This window comes from Apteryx mantelli, chromosome 4, assembly GCF_036417845.1.
Source record: "Apteryx mantelli isolate bAptMan1 chromosome 4, bAptMan1.hap1, whole genome shotgun sequence".
NCBI classification, from domain to species: Eukaryota; Metazoa; Chordata; class Aves; order Apterygiformes; family Apterygidae; genus Apteryx; species Apteryx mantelli.
This window is the reverse complement of record NC_089981.1, coordinates 37,861,832-37,877,359: the sequence shown is the minus strand read 5'-3', so window position 1 is coordinate 37,877,359 and position 15,528 is coordinate 37,861,832. Positions and strand designations below refer to the sequence as shown.

The window sequence follows — 15,528 nt, the reverse complement described above, 5'->3', positions numbered from 1 at the left end:
GAGCTCAGCTAGTCAGAGAGAAACCTGGGTCTTCTGGGGAATTCAATACTTGGAGGAGAGAAAAGGTAGTGTTTCAGCCTGCAGAATGAATAAGAACAAAGTAAAGGGCTGGGTATTATAAAGCCTGCATGAAAAAGCAAGCAACTGTATTTCAACAGGAGCCAAGGGACACTTGATAGCAAGTCAGAATATACATTCAGCCTTCCACAACAGAGCACAGAATTTGTGGCAAGAACCTCTTTCAAAACCTAATTATTACGGTTCCTTATTCTGCCTACTGCAGTGTCCAAAAATGAAAGTTTTGAAGTTTTTCCTTTGCATAATACAAGTTTCTATAAATCTTTGCCTTTGTTCTTACTAGAGTAAAACTGATAAAAGAAGGTGTGAGGAAGGTAAATCTCTGATTAATTATCACTTAGAAGGAAAAAAGGCTACTCACTGCTGCAGTGAGAATTTGTTTCCCAGCTTTTACTCTATTTTTCCCATCATGTAGCAGTATTTCAATAGTTATCCTATTCTGTCAGATTTTTTTTGTATTATACAAATAATTTTTTATTACTAAAATCAAGCTAATTAAAACAGCTAACAGTGAGACAAAACTGTTTCACACTCAGTCTAAGTCTGAATCTTGGGCTTTGCTTTAGACATCTATGAAGACTTTCTCCAGTCCTAATTTGGACCTAGACAGGCATGTTTCGCATGGGAAAGTGCATACACAGGATTTTTCTTTAATTTGTTGGTTACTCCCTGTCATCTAAGTTGAATGTGAGCTGTACGAGGCTTCATCTTTGCTCCCTCAGCTTAGGAGAGACTCTTGTATGAATTTAAATTCAGCTGGTTTAACTTAACCTGTTTAATGTGAAATTGCAACAGGGGAGAAACAACACTCAGAAGCCAACGTTGATCTTAGCTAGAAAGTAGAAACTGCTGGTACAGCCTCTTGGCTGAAGCCAGACCCTTGTTTCTGTGAGGCTTTCTCTTCCTCGCTTCCTTCCCTCATTGATGGTTTAAGTTAAAATGGTCACTATTCCAGCAGTAAGGTACAGTGAAGGAGACACCCCCCCACGCACCCCACCCGGCACATACAAAACCACACATGCAGCTGGTATGAGCTCCTGCTTCACGGCTGATCCAGGTAGGCTGTGGCTGAAATGCGAGAGTACGGATATTACATGGATATTACATGGAGCCGAAGCCTTACAGTTTCTGTGGTGGCAAGCTCTTATGACAGATAAATATGAATTTTACACTTTGACCCTCCATTAGGGTAGGTAATAGAATTTAAAACTGAAAGTGAACTGAAAATAGAAGTGCAGCCTTAACTAAAGTTTTGCCTCAGGAATTCCCCAGCAGAAAATCATATTAATGAATAGAAGAATTTGGGTAAAGAAGGGAGGGAGAAGGCTTTGAATTATGTATTTCTTTATGAAACAATTAAGTTTTTTCTGTAAAATAAATATTCATAATGCTAGAAGTTCCTCTTCACTGGTTTGTCGTTACTTTTGAGGCTAAGTAAACTAGAACATTATTGAACTCCAGATAAATTACCTAACTCACCTCTGTAAAAGGATAGAATAAAAAGGCTTGGTAGCCACTCTCTGACTTTTCAGATTTCAAATTCAAATTTGAATGAAGTTTTGTGTCTGCTGCAGTTTATTGCAGCACCTTTCCCTTGTATAAGGGCATCAGTGAAGCCCTAAAGAGGGGCATGGGGATGCCCAAGACAGCTGTGGCCCTCCTTGTGTCTAGAATCCAGCCTTTACGTGGTTTGGGACAGCGAATGGCACTGTTTCAGTAACTGCATTTGTGACCTCTGTCACAAACTGTTTTAGATAGCGTTACAAAACCTTGGGACAAAGACTATGAAAACTTTACCATAGGCTTGAAGCCTGAGCAGTGTCAAGAGAATCTCCAGACTTGCAGTTGTGTGATCTGGCAGCTACCCCAGCTGGAGCTTGCACCTGGCTCCAAAGTCCCGTGTTTAATAGGAGACCAGAGGCAAGGTAGGGGGCCTTTGTGTTCGGTATTCATGTTCGCTGGGAAGCAGGATTCCCAACTAGTATTCAACTTTAACAGACAACTTCAGTAAGAATTGGTTTCAGGCTCTATGTAACTCTGTAAACTATATAAAATCTTGGTTTTGTGACATGTGGACTGCATTTTCTAGAAGGCTCTAGCGTGACAAGGTTACTTGGAATTCCAAACCTCATAAATAAGCTTTTCCTCTACTCAGTGTTATTAGTGGATGTAATCTCTAGAGATAATTCAGAAAGTCCAATCTAGTTACTTTAAATTAAATCTATTGCTGATGAAATACTATTTTCTCTTTCTTCAGAATACAGAGATATCCCTGTCTGGCCAAAAAAGTGAAGAGATTCCAGTGGATGTACAATGTGTTACTTAACTCTGGTAACTTAATTTGATTAAACAAAAAACTGTCAAAATTTGACAGTTTGATGCAGGTTTAATCTGAACAAATGGATTAAAAATACAGTATAAATAATTCTTAACTTACATAAACTTGATTAAGATTTCATTTTTTGTTGTTTTTACTAACTTTACAAAAGAGCATTATTGAACATAGGAGCAAAAGAAATTGTAACTATGGCCTTTTTGTTAAGGCAGAAAATATTTACATGCTCACAGTACTTTCTTTGTGCAAAATATGTACTGACTGATAGACTGTACCTTTCTGTACAAAGTCAATTTCAGCTTACTTTGCATAGCAGAAAAGCAACATAGAAAACATTAGATAAATAACTTGGTTGCTATGATAGTTTAGGTAAGCCTTTTCAAAAAATTATTAGACATTAACTTTCTCATTAAGAGCTGCTTTTAATTCTAAAGCATTAATTAATTAAGGCTATTCCAGTATTGAGGTCTTGCCAATACATGTCCAAAATAAACATTGTCCATCATAAAATCCAAGATGCACGCAGTGTGTTATCAGTAATTATGCCTGCTAATACATTCAGCAACTCGATATCCTGAAATTAGTCTTCTGACACTTCAAGTTTTCTTTGAGGAATATACAAGGTTCCTTGAGAAATTCCATCAGTACCATCTGAATTTGCAGAAAATGAAGATACTGTGTTTGGCCCTCCTGGTGTGCGAAAAAAGTTTTCTTTCACTGTTTGGAGCTCTTGGGGTTCCTTTGGAACACTTGGCTAAAAAGATGAGAAAGAGAGAAAGTTACTTTAATTTAAAAAAAGTGAATTCTGGCTTTAGGTTTTCGTATTTTTTTAAATAAAAAAAAATATAACAGCTCTTTACTGAGAAGAGTATATCTATTTTTATTTATACCTATATATGTGTGTGTGTGTATATATATACATATAAAAATAAAATATGTTAAAAAATGAAAACCTGTTTCTGTAACCCCTTCCTGTCTCCTTTTTTAGTACAAACATATCTTAGGCAATATAATATTACATAAATATGCAGATTTCTTCCTGTGGAAATTCTTTTTTTAATCCTCTACCAAACCTATCTTCTTTTAAAAAAAAAAAAAAAAAAAAAAAGCAAGTCCTTGAGAGTAAGTTAGGAGACTAGTGAGAAGGAAAGATAAAGTAACAAATGGATATTTTGTAAATAAATGTCATCTCAAATCTATCACAAATTTTGCCTTTAAGACAGTTGTCTCTTCACATCCTGTCATCCTGCAACTCCTCCAAGCTGGCTCCACTTCCACACAACAAACATGATACTTGCTTTTGCTTTCTAACCTGTAATATGCTAGCCTTCATTGCTTATTACTCCAGCTTTTTTGGGCAGTGCTGTATTATAAATAAAGTAAGATGGAAAAAACATTAAGAATTTTACCTGCTGTAAAGGAGTTACTGCACTGTATTTCCCATTCAACTCATGGTCAGGAAGTTGCAATATATTTTTACTTACCTTCTCTTCTTTCAAGTTCATGTTTTCTGAGCTATGGCTAACATTTTCTGATTTTGAAGAGACTGTCATGCGCTGAAGAACAGGACTTGCAGGAACTGGCACACCAGCAGGTATTAGTCCTAAATGTTGCAGTGTGAAGTTCAGAACTGAAGAACTTGGAGTCTGGGCAGAACTTGTGTTGCTTGAATTGAGACAGGAGTTGCTCAGTACAGGTGCAGCAGCTATAGAAGTTGGTGATACCATTATATTCAAGGGTGTTATATGAAAAGCAGGAATGTTAACTGCTTTCAGTTCAGATGCTGTCACTGGAATCACACCTAAAGATGAAAAATCAAGTAGGGGAGGGGATTAAAAACTGAGGCTCAAACCACTGCAGTGTGATGTCATGACCTCAGTAGGATAAGTCTAGCCCACAGTCCTGCAAGACAGAGAACTATATGTATATTTAATCTAATACTCACCAGCAATGGGCGAGCTGTAGGTAGTGTGCTGTAATGAACATATTCCAGCTTTCTCTTTGTTAGAAAAACCTGCCTGGTTGCCATGGTGGGTACACTGAGGAAGAGGAATAAGATAGCCAGATGGAAAAAAAGTCTGGAAAAGAAAGAGACAATCACTTGTACTCAAAGATGTAATAAGCAACCTTCTTGAAGTTCTTCCCCACAGTTGCATTCCTATTGTCTTGCCCTTAATTCTTTCTCCTCCACATCCCTGGGATCCTATATTCTGTGCCCTGTACTACCTTCTGCTTGAAGTTAGACACAGCTGACTCAAAGCAACACTTCTTAAAATAAGACTGCCATACTCCGCAGAAGTCAGCTGGCTCCATTCCCAGCTGACATCCTCAGTAAAGGGCTGGAAATCCGTCCCAGATTAACATGTTACAATTAGACCAGACACAAGAGAAATCTTGATACTGAATACTTTTTTCTAACAAAAGAAACATCTGGACCCAGTAATCATCATGTCACCTCATTCTTGCATTGGGTTTTTGTAAGATAAATCCTGGAAGAAAACCCATTTGCATTTACAAGTTCTGCTTTTGTTGACAAAATTGTTCTTAATCAAGTTCTTTATAGCAGTAAGTCTAATTGCAGAATACTAAATTTTACTAAAATATAAAAAGCTTTATGTGGTTCTGTTGTAAATTAAAGTATTTGAAATTAAGTATAGGCAAACAAAGGACTGGGAAGGTGTGGAATCTCAGCGCTGCCTCCATCTAGTGAGTTTTAGTTACCATCTTCATTCCAGTCATTTCATTCCCTCTTATTTGTGTGCTTAATGCAAAATAGAAGAGTCCTACAGTAAATGAGATTTTAAAAGCACACTGAAAAATAATTCAACCAAAATTAATCTATAGACATGTATTTATTATAGTTTTGTTTCTTTGGCAGAGAGTTCTCTTAGAAGTGGTATTTTTTCAGGCAATGGTACGATATGCTGTGGTGCCTGACAGAAAGTTTACCTCGTGAGCAGGAATGGCAAATGCCATAGGTATTTCTTGTTTAGTTTTGGTTCTGTCCTCATCTTCTGGAATACCTTCTCTCTTACATTGGTCACAGCAACTTGCCACGTTTTGATCTAATTTTTCAGCTTTGTTTTGTCTCTCTTTCTGGAAATTGTCCATTTCATGATTCATCTGCAAACCATTAGAAGGTGGTCTTTCATTTTTAATGGATTCTCCCTTTAAAAAAGAAGTACATATAAAAACATAGGCAGACATTGTAAAAGACAGACTTTACAGCCTCAATTACAGGTCTACAATAATATTTATACATTTAAAAAGTTAGGATAACAAAGTAAATACCTCTAGCTGTCAGAAAAGCTGCATTTCTATGACAATTCTCTGTGGACACAACCTAGAAAACAAATTTTCTCCTTTCTCCTGATTCTCAAGTTTGTGCTATAAGGATTTCTAGTTACAAGTACAGACAACTGCTTCTACGTTATCCCCTCTCGCTCCTTTGCAGCTAGTGGATGTTTGATGCCATTGACATTGTCACAGCACACACTGATAACATTTCATGGTTGTTTTGCCAAGCACAATTTAAAGCAGCCTAATAATTTGCAGGGACACTAACACAGTCAGCAACTGAGCCCAGTGCTGAGAGGGAGGGGTGAAAAGTAAACCAGGCCCAGTTTTTCCAAACTTAAGGTCTTATTCTCTTCATACACCTTATTATTAAGACTATGACAATCCAACACTGGCTGCCTACAACACTGGATAAAAATATTTAGAAGGTACCAGGGTTTTGGGGACGTTGTGTCCATCAACTTTTACACGTCTGCTTTCCTTCCTAACACCATTAAAGCCAAGAGTGAATGCTAGCTCCTTGTGTACTTGAACTACTCCAGAATGATGGCATAAATATCCTGATACCCAGCTAAGCCTTGCGATAATGTTTTTGGGAGAGGTTGTTTCATTTTGACTAACTTCTGAACACATTGAGACACCTTCTCTGAAATAAAAATTTGGAGTGGGAGAGAGGGGAAGAGGAAAAATACAGCCTGATTCTAGGTTAGCCTTTCAAAGATATGCATTATTCTGTATATTCTGCCTGGTGCTTTGCAAATACCAGAAAAGATTATGTGATTATCCTATTAAAAAAAAAAACAAATAAAAACAACAAACATCAGCAAGCACAACAAATCATCTCTTCAAGTGCAATGTTATTCAAAATACCAACACACACTTGCATTAGCAAGCAAGAGCAGACAGTTCAGTTTTGTCTTTTATCTGTTTTCATACCCTCCAGAATTTTTCCTCCAAGGTACAGGAACAGGTGTTCTCCAGTGCCAACATGAAATGTTGTTTTGTGTTGCAAAGTTTCTGCAAGTCTGTAGCACAAATGCTCTTAAAGTCAATTAAAGGATTAAGGGTTTAGATTACTTCCCAGTCAGGCTTTACGATGAATTTACAATGAATTTACAAATTTTACATCATCTGATGGGATCCTAAATGACTTTGAAAAGAGTAGGTGGCACCATCATTAAGCTGTAAAATGGGATTTAAAAAAATAATTTAACTTACCAGAGAAGTAGCAAGGCTTTTGTCATCACTTCTACACTTTTTAATCAGACTGTTCTCTTGTAATGCTTGTGATCTTTTAAGGCACTTGTGTGACATAGATTCAGGCTGTACAGTTTGTCTTTCGTTAGCTGTCAAGGAGTTTCTTGGATCATCTTTAGCTATGTGATTGTCTCCTTCTTCAGTGGTTATTTTATTCAGTACTTTTGAATTAATACTTTTAATTCCAGTCACATTAGCACATGGTAGAGGCTGCAACATGAAACTTGGGCTGTATGTTGTCACAGTGTGGGCTTGGGAAGGATGCAAATATATTGCATATGAAACACCAGAATGAGTGTGAGGTAGCATTACTGGTGACACTGAACTGTGGCTTGGAGGCAGGACACCCAGTGGTTGAGCGAGAACTGACTTCTGAGCGGGTGGTGCAGTGCGAGGTTCAGGTTTGGGGACCGCCTCGGGGGAGGACTGATTACATGCCAAAGCCAATTTCATTTTCATCTCTTTTGCTTTCCTAAATATAAATAAATAAATAAATAAATAAATAATAAACCAACCCCCTCCACAAACGCACATTTTAACATCTTCATGCAGAAATGCCCTGACAAATTCTGTTTTGCCAAACCAAGACTTAACATGAATTTGTACTTCTCTAGCCAATAAACAAAAAATAAATTAAAAAAAACATGTAGTACCAGGGGCTACTGATTTTGAGCCAATTGCCCAACTCAAGCTGAGCATAGCTTAAATTTAATGGCCAGGGACAAAATAAAACTTCTCACCATAACACTTGTGTAAACTTACTTTGATTGTCCTTCTAGCTGATGTTTAGAGATCACTGCAAGCTGAGCCATTTTACTTGGAACAGCTGATAAATTCTGATCACTACCTGGTTGGAGAGGGAAAATAAAACAAAACCTGTAATGCATCAGACTTGGAAGTTAAATTCAGACTTCAGATTGCATTATTTAATGCAGTATACACATTTAATGAGAAGGCATTAAGACTGTGTTATCAAATTGCAGCCCAGACTTGATTTGATCAATCAGATGGTAGCTTACATCAAACAAGTTGTAAAGCCTCAGCTCAAGGGCTTTTTTTTGTTTGGTTGGTTTTAAAAAGGATACACAACAAGAACATGAACATTGATAGGAAGTTTTCTGTCAATTTTACAGAACAGCTTAGATAGATAGGAAAACCTGAAAAAGCAGAGTTTCCACAACAAACCAGGGTCAGATCAGTTCATAGAGAATCAGCTATACTACACAAACAGAAAGTCTGTAGCCAATAATACAACATCTCAAAAAGTCAAAATAGTAATACGTAAAAAAGGATTTTTCTTCTTAAATTCCAAATATATAATATGCCACCCCCACTTTGTTCAGTGTGAAAGAGGAGACAACAGTTTCCTGCAGTATGCTGAATTTGTGCCAGATCTAAATGAATGTATTTACATTGCTGCAACTGTTCAAGCTGTGGCTGGTTTTGATCCATCAAACTGAAAAGAGTTTCTACTAATTGCACAGCTTATTCAGTAAATGTGGATCATTTCAGATTTGTTTTCACTATAAATCTTGTCAGGTCTCAGATTTACCAGCACTATGTTTCCCCCATCTGGTCTATTTTTGACAGTTCTTAAAACATGCTTATGTTGTAAGCATGCATACCCACACATCCACATCTCCTGTGAGAGGATGGTGAGCTCGACTATTTAATGCAAGACCCTACATCTGAGTTAAGAACATATTCAGAAAAAGATACAGAAATGTACTTTTCTGCTACATACTTGTGCTTATTTTAACTGGACTGGTTGGAGCAGATTGGATCTTCCTTCTGTCATTTTCTATACTTTTAACTAACTTTATTAGAGATGGATGCCGAGTAAAGCTTTGCTTGACTCTTGAAGGAAAAAGATTTTTTGAACACTGCTCTTTGGAAGTGATGGAGTCTGAAATATGTGGAACCCAGGTTGTAGCAGTGGCTTCAAGTTTTGTATCTAAAAGCAGAACAAAACAAAGAGTAAATATTTATAACGTGTAGCATCAGTAATTAAAAGAAGCTATTTGAGCCTGGTTTATAAACACTGGAGTAGTAGCAGCATCAAAAATGGAAATGTGGAAGTCTCAATAAGAGAATATGCACTGCGTGGAGATATATATGTTCTATGAAATACTAGAATGCTATGCTGTCAAGGACCAAGTACAGCAATGTAACTATCAAAGACCACCTGCTTAGTTTACCCTGTCTTGTTCAAAAAATGTTTTCTAGAGGAGAAAACAAAGAAACAATGAAAATCATCAGCGAGACAGAAAATGCAACATACACCTACCCCGAACATTTGGCAAGACCTCAGGTCCTGTCCACTTGAATGCCGGTTTTCTACCTCTCTCCTCTGTAACATGAACTTTCTTGATAAGCTCAAGGCTACTGAGAACATTTGCTATGTCATAAAGTCTCCTAATTTTGGCTGAAATAGAAGAAACAAATGTGAACTATAGCACTTCTGTTTCTTTAACAAGTTACCATCCATTAGACTAAGAATATTATGACATTCTTTTAGCAGCAGTGCAAAAACCTGTAAAGTTTCTTTAAGAAAACAATTTTGGGGAACAGATATTTATGCTATGAAAAAATATATCACAATGTAAATTTGCTATTTAAAATGGAATTGCACAGAAAACATCTAAAAAGAATATACCAATAAGAAAAGATAAGGTGTTACTCTAGATGTAGAAAACATTTCAAAACAAGTCTCTGGGTAATTAGGCTCTGTGCAATGACCAAACCTATACAAGTTCCATAGTGAAAATAAGTAGCTTAAGAAGCAGGTATACACATGCAAGGGTGAATATGGAGGTGCGGGAAAGAAACACACTAACACCCAACAGGATAATCATCCTGCATGTTCTTAACTGTTCAGGCGAAGCTATTAGGGGCAAGTTTTAGGCAGCAGTCAAATTGCAACTGAATTCTTTGACTGCAAAGTGAATGTGCTTAACCCAATGTTTCTGCTACTGCAAATTTAATGTCTAGCAAGTCAGGGAACTTGGGACTATGCTTGTTAAGCAAGAACATGGTAAAAACACATAATATCTGAAATACAAACACAGGGAAGGAATGCCCTGAAAATGCTTTTATTGTGAGACATGGACATTAACAGGGGAAGAAGAAAGAACAAGAATATAAAAACCTCAGTGACTAGCCACCCACCCACTCTGTCGTCATGATGCAGTGGAAAGGAAACTATGAACCAAAAGCACTGAGGATCAGTTTTCTTATTCCACAGATAGTTTCACCAAAAAAAAAAAAAAAAGAGTCTGTCTGAGAATCAAGGAAGGATGAAATCTGCAATGAAACCCAAAAATTGTTCTTAGTCCTTCAAGAGCAGGCACATTTTTAATTATTATGGGTATGCAGGCCTAGACCTAGAAATACCTTTTCATTTGAATGGAGAGGAGGAAGTGTGCTGGGAACTGAAAGCAGGGTAAAAGAATGAAGAAATAATTGGCAGTTACATTAGGTTTCACTTCCTCTCAGGGGTAAGCTATTAACAGGACTTCTACAAAATGTCTTTAGATTTCCAAACAATAAGTTATATGACCAGAACACAGATTTGCATGATGCTGGGACATCTTTGCTGAAATGATGCTGAAATCTTTGACAGATAGATCACTTGAGGAAAAAAAGAAAGAAATTGTTACCAATAAGTACCCTCATGACATTACTTCATGATGAAAGGATTTAAAGGACTTTTCCTTTCTCTTATATGGTATGTATGAATGACTATGCACAAGTCGGTCCTGATTAAAAACTATGTCAGGAGTTTAGTGAGTTTCTGGAGACTCAAATATTTATGGGAGGAAAGGGATCACTGTAGTTTACAATCTGTAATTGTGTATCAGAATAGTTCACTTAATTTACAGCTGATATTTCTATTTAGAACGTCAACAAGCAGACAGCAACAGCAGCATTTTACTTACTTTTAAACTTGCTTTTATCCAAGTCTTCTAACTGGTCTTCTCCAATCAAGATTTTAGCAGCAACTTCAAGGCTTACTATTTGAGGAGTTGATACAAGAAATAGCATCACAAATTTCTGACTCATCACTCGTAAAGACTTGTCTTTCCTGCTGTTTACTGATGCTGCAGCAGACAGTGGAACGGATTAAAGCATTAGGTGATGTGCAAGCTACAAACAGACTTAAAACACTGAAGAAATTAAATAAATATTTGACAGTAACAATTATTATAAGAACAAACAACGCAGCAGCTAGTCACGGCCAACATGGACTCCAGGATCAAGTCTCTAGAATCAGATACTTGGGTAGATACCAAATCGAAGAATGAAGAAGAGAGAGTGGTGTTTCCCCTTGTAAACCTTTCCTATCATCTGACAACTTGTAATCTTAAAGACTTAACTGCAGACTGTACAATATATTTAACAATCCTTAATGAACATTTCTTCCATGAATCAACCCTGAATTTTAAAAATTCATGGAGTAGTTTCTACTTTTGACATCCAATGGTAACAAATGCCACAATTTGATTGTATGTTATATAAAAAAATGCTATTGTTTGATAGTTTCACCTGAACGCCCTTGTTCTTGCACTGTTAAAAAACAAAACAAAACAAACAAACAAAAAACTTGTGTAAGAATTAAATGATTAAGACAAATGAAAAAGAGTAGGGAACTCCCTCCCACCAGCAATAGTTGCAGTGCTTTTCAGGCAGTAGCATTTAAGAAAAAAGTCCAATAAATGTTCTTTCCAAGTGCATAGATACTTATAACTACAGGCACATATTATTCCTGACATTATAAAGAAATATTACCAGCACGAAATTCCATCCCTGGGAGCTCAACAAAACACATTTCTGAATGCTCATTTGAGCTGAAAGATCTTGCCATTTCTTCATTTCTTTCACCATCTGTATCAAATTCATGTTCATACTCTCTGTTCTTGATCATCTGTATTTGTTGGGTATATTTGTTCTCTTCTCCAACTTTTTTCAAGGTCTGCAGGGTTTTGGTGAGATTATGTCGCCCATGCCAAGCATATCTGTTTTTGGCGAGGCGGCTCACCATGTGTAGGCTCTCTAGCACGTTCACAATATCATATATGCGTCTACGTTCAACATCTGAAAAAGAAAAAAAACAGAGAGGAAAAAAAATGACATCACCATGATATCTCTACTACACAAAATAGCTTTTGTTATACCTTTCATTAGCTGAAATAATGGTTTCACATAAAAGGGATCAGTTTTCTGTATTTCCCCAACTAATATACTTCTAGGTCATTTTAACCAATTCCTCGTTACAAAATTTTCCTGAAAATTGCTCTTATAGAACTTGCCAGCACGAAAAAGTAAACGATCCTTGCTTTAGATATGGCAAGGACTTGCTTTTCCAAAGATATACTTGTTTACAGTGCATCTTAAGAATGAAAACTTACTGCTGCCAGTAGAGCCAATAGAAGGGTTTCAAATGGCAATACAACTTGAAAAACAAAACAAAACTGTATTTTTAATTATTTTGTTATTTATATTAATTTTAGTTATTCATTGCATCAATTCTAGATTGCTTCAGTGAATATTTTAGAAACTCAAGGCAGACAATTGTTTTGTAAAAATCTGTTTTTAATATGTTATTCTATAAACACACAATGGGCTTTTCTTTTTTTTCTGTTAAATTATCATTTTTGACTAGTCATTTTCTAAACAAGGTATGTTATTTTGTATGGACAATGAAATGTAATAGACATTTTGGTTTGTAGTTCACCCCTCTTCTGTGTCCCTTGACATATCTGAAGATATACTGACAGCAAAAATTTGATAGCAAAATTTATAACTGTTAACAGTTTCATAATCTGTGTACTACTGTAACTTCATAGCTTGAGCTTAAAGCTGGCAGCTTAGACTCTCATTAGATCATTGGTGTAATTAAACAGTGATATAAAATGAGAAAGTTGGTTAAATTATCATAGACAGCAGAAAGTGTTTTCTTGCTTTGATGTCATGATTGAACCGGAAGTCGTGGGTTCAGCTTGAGAAACGCTAGCTCCTGCCACAAAATTCAACCCCTAATCTTAGCCATCACTCCTAGATCCAAAAAACTGCAATGGGTTATTTGTGGTATATCTAATAATTTAATGTTTAATATTAAACATAATCCAGAGCTTCTCAACTCATTCACTGAAGAAACTTCAGCTTTTTAAAACAATTGCTGTAAGAATGGACAGCTTAAAGCTAGGTTTAAATGAAAGTTTGGGAGTATGCAGTAAGCATTCAAAATTTTACTGAGCAAAAATGTCCTAAACACCAATAGCAGGCTTACTGGCATATTCGTATGAATAAGTATATAGAAGTATATACACAGACTTACTAAGCTCTTCTGCCACTTCGTCAAGGCAAATGTAATTATTCTCAGCAGTGCTGGGATAATTAGGATATCGAGCTAAGAATTTATGACACAGTAATCCTAGACTTTTCTCTTTGCGGCTTGGTTGAGATTTTTCATATTCATCTCCAGACAACTGCTCCTATACAGAAACAAGAAAAAGATTTTTTTAACACAATAAATATATAACTATATATATTTGACAGCTTTACTGTCAGCCCAACCCTCTGCCTTTGTCCTCAACAGTTGTGAATAAAACCAGCAAATCATTGCCTGCTTTATGTAACAAGACAACATCCTTATTTTTATGGTAAATACTTCAAAATCATAGCCGAAAGAAAATGCTGCAGTACGTTAAGGTGAACTACTTATACTGAATACACAGCCTTCCCCTAAGTAAAAAGTAAAGAAAGACAATACCTTTACAACATACCTGCAAACAGTGTTTGGCCTGTAGGTCCTCACTTGTGTTGTCTGAGAGTCCCCGTCTCTGTTCTCTGCTCCTAATCTCAGGACTAGCTGCACTAATCAGCATTTTAAGGTTAGAAGTGGGTGTCCAAGGATCTGCAGGGGGGATTTCCTTGGGTTTTGGGGGTGTTGTTAGGGGCTGACAGTCAGGCTGTATCTCTGTCAAGGCTGAATGAGAGGTAGCTGATTGTTTCAGAGGGGTTTTCAATATGCTTCTGTATGGCTCAGAAGAACGATTTTCCTGCACCAAGAAAAAGGGAAACTGTGATGCTGAAAATCGAAAACAGTAACACTGTACATAATCCATCGGTCGATAATAGTCAAAGCAGAATAAAGATCAATTTAATGTTTTGAATAGCTCAAAGCCAAAGGTTACAGCCTTTACTGAATTTAAGTCTTTTGTTAAAACGGTGAAGCCTTCCCTGTAAACCAGTTAGCAGACTGCGCCTTTATCTTATTACATGAAGTCCATGGTATTTGCAGGTACTTTTCCTTTTATTTCCCTCTAGGGAAAAAATAAGTCAGAATGAACGCTAAGCCGCACCAAAAAGCTACAAAGCGTGAGTTAAACAGTTTTTATTAAAAAAAAAAAAAAAGCGGGGGGAAATCGGGGGAAAAGGCAGTACCGCACGTTACGGAAATTTTGGATAAAAGCCATCAGGTAAAGTTTTGGGTACTTTCGTCGGGGGTGCGAAATAAAGCGACCGTGAGCTGCGGTGGATTAGCGAAACGCGGCGTTTCAAACGCTTTTGCCCGGGCCGCGGTCAGCGAGGCGCAGCGGGGGCCGCCCGTGCCCCTGCCCCGCTGTCACCGCGGCCCCGGGAGGCCCCGGCCCGGCCCCCGCGAGACGAGGCGAGGCGAGGCGAGACGCAGAACTACCTTGTCGCCGGCGCCCATCTCCGCCCGCTGCATCCCGCCGCCGGCGGGGGCCCGGGCGGCGCTCCGCATCGCAGGTCGCGCCGGCCCTGCGCGGGGACGCGGAGAGGCGCGTTAGCGGCGCCCTCTCGGCCGCCTCCCGCCGCCCGCGCTGCCGCCAGGACGTGGCGGCGCCTCCCGCCTCTGGGCCCGGCCCGGCCGGCCCAGCCCGCGCGCCCCGCGCCCAACGGCCCCGCCCCGCCCCGCGCCGCCCATTGGCCGCCGGCCCCGGGCGGGGCCCTTCCGGCATCCGGTTTAAACATTTGGCGCCAGCGCCGCGCAGCGCCTGGCCAGCCGCCCTGCCGCGGGAGCGCCGCCCGCCCGCCCGCCGCCCCACCGGTACGCGTGAGGGGCTGGCACCGACTGGGAGCGGCTCCGCCGGCGCGCGCCGCCGCCCGCCCGCTCTCGGCGCCGATTTGAATTTAACCCGCTGCCCCGCCGCGGCAGGGCGGGGCCGCCCGGCCAATCGGCGCGCGGCGCCCGCCGCCGCCCGGCCAATCGGCGCGCGGCACCCCCACGCCGCTCCCTCCCGCGGCCGCCGGACGGGGGTTTGGCGGGTTCGCGGCGCGGGAACCGGGGCGCGCGCGGGGGGCGGGAGGAGGGAACGCCGCGCCGCGCGCGCCTTCCTGCGCCAACGGCCGCCGCCGGGAAGGGCCTCGCCGCGCTCGTGGCCCCCGTGCTCCCCCCCGCGGCGGGAGAGCGGCGGGGGGTCGCCGTGCGTTATGAAGATTAAAACGCCGCAGAAGAGGATTAGCGCGATAAGCCGGGGAAGAGGCTAATAACTGGTTTAGGGAAGCCGATTATCTCCTGTCTCCCCCCGCTAACG

The 15,528-nt window shown here is 39.5% G+C and overlaps 2 protein-coding genes across 2 annotated transcripts in view; one reads left to right on the top strand and one right to left on the bottom strand.

Moving 5' to 3' along the window:
- Positions 1-2,453, top strand: part of ZDHHC13 (zinc finger DHHC-type palmitoyltransferase 13) — a 39,167-nt gene extending 36,714 nt beyond the window's left edge. The window contains exon 18 of the transcript XR_010884119.1: positions 2,336-2,453. The gene's annotated coding sequence lies outside the window, so the exon portion shown is untranslated. The remainder of the gene's footprint in view (positions 1-2,335) is intronic.
- A 72-nt stretch (positions 2,454-2,525) lies between these two features.
- E2F8 (E2F transcription factor 8) lies at positions 2,526-14,832 on the bottom strand. Its single transcript, XM_067296251.1, has 13 exons — positions 14,667-14,832; positions 13,753-14,028; positions 13,305-13,461; positions 11,756-12,061; positions 10,906-11,067; positions 9,255-9,392; positions 8,712-8,921; positions 7,730-7,814; positions 6,929-7,439; positions 5,363-5,581; positions 4,359-4,491; positions 3,898-4,214; positions 2,526-3,167 (listed from the first exon to the last, which is right to left on the bottom strand). The coding sequence occupies exons 1-13, from the start codon at positions 14,733-14,735 to the stop codon at positions 2,994-2,996; spliced, it is 2,757 nt and encodes a 918-aa protein (XP_067152352.1). The 5' UTR covers positions 14,736-14,832; the 3' UTR covers positions 2,526-2,993.
- Between the last annotated feature and the right edge of the window lie 696 nt (positions 14,833-15,528).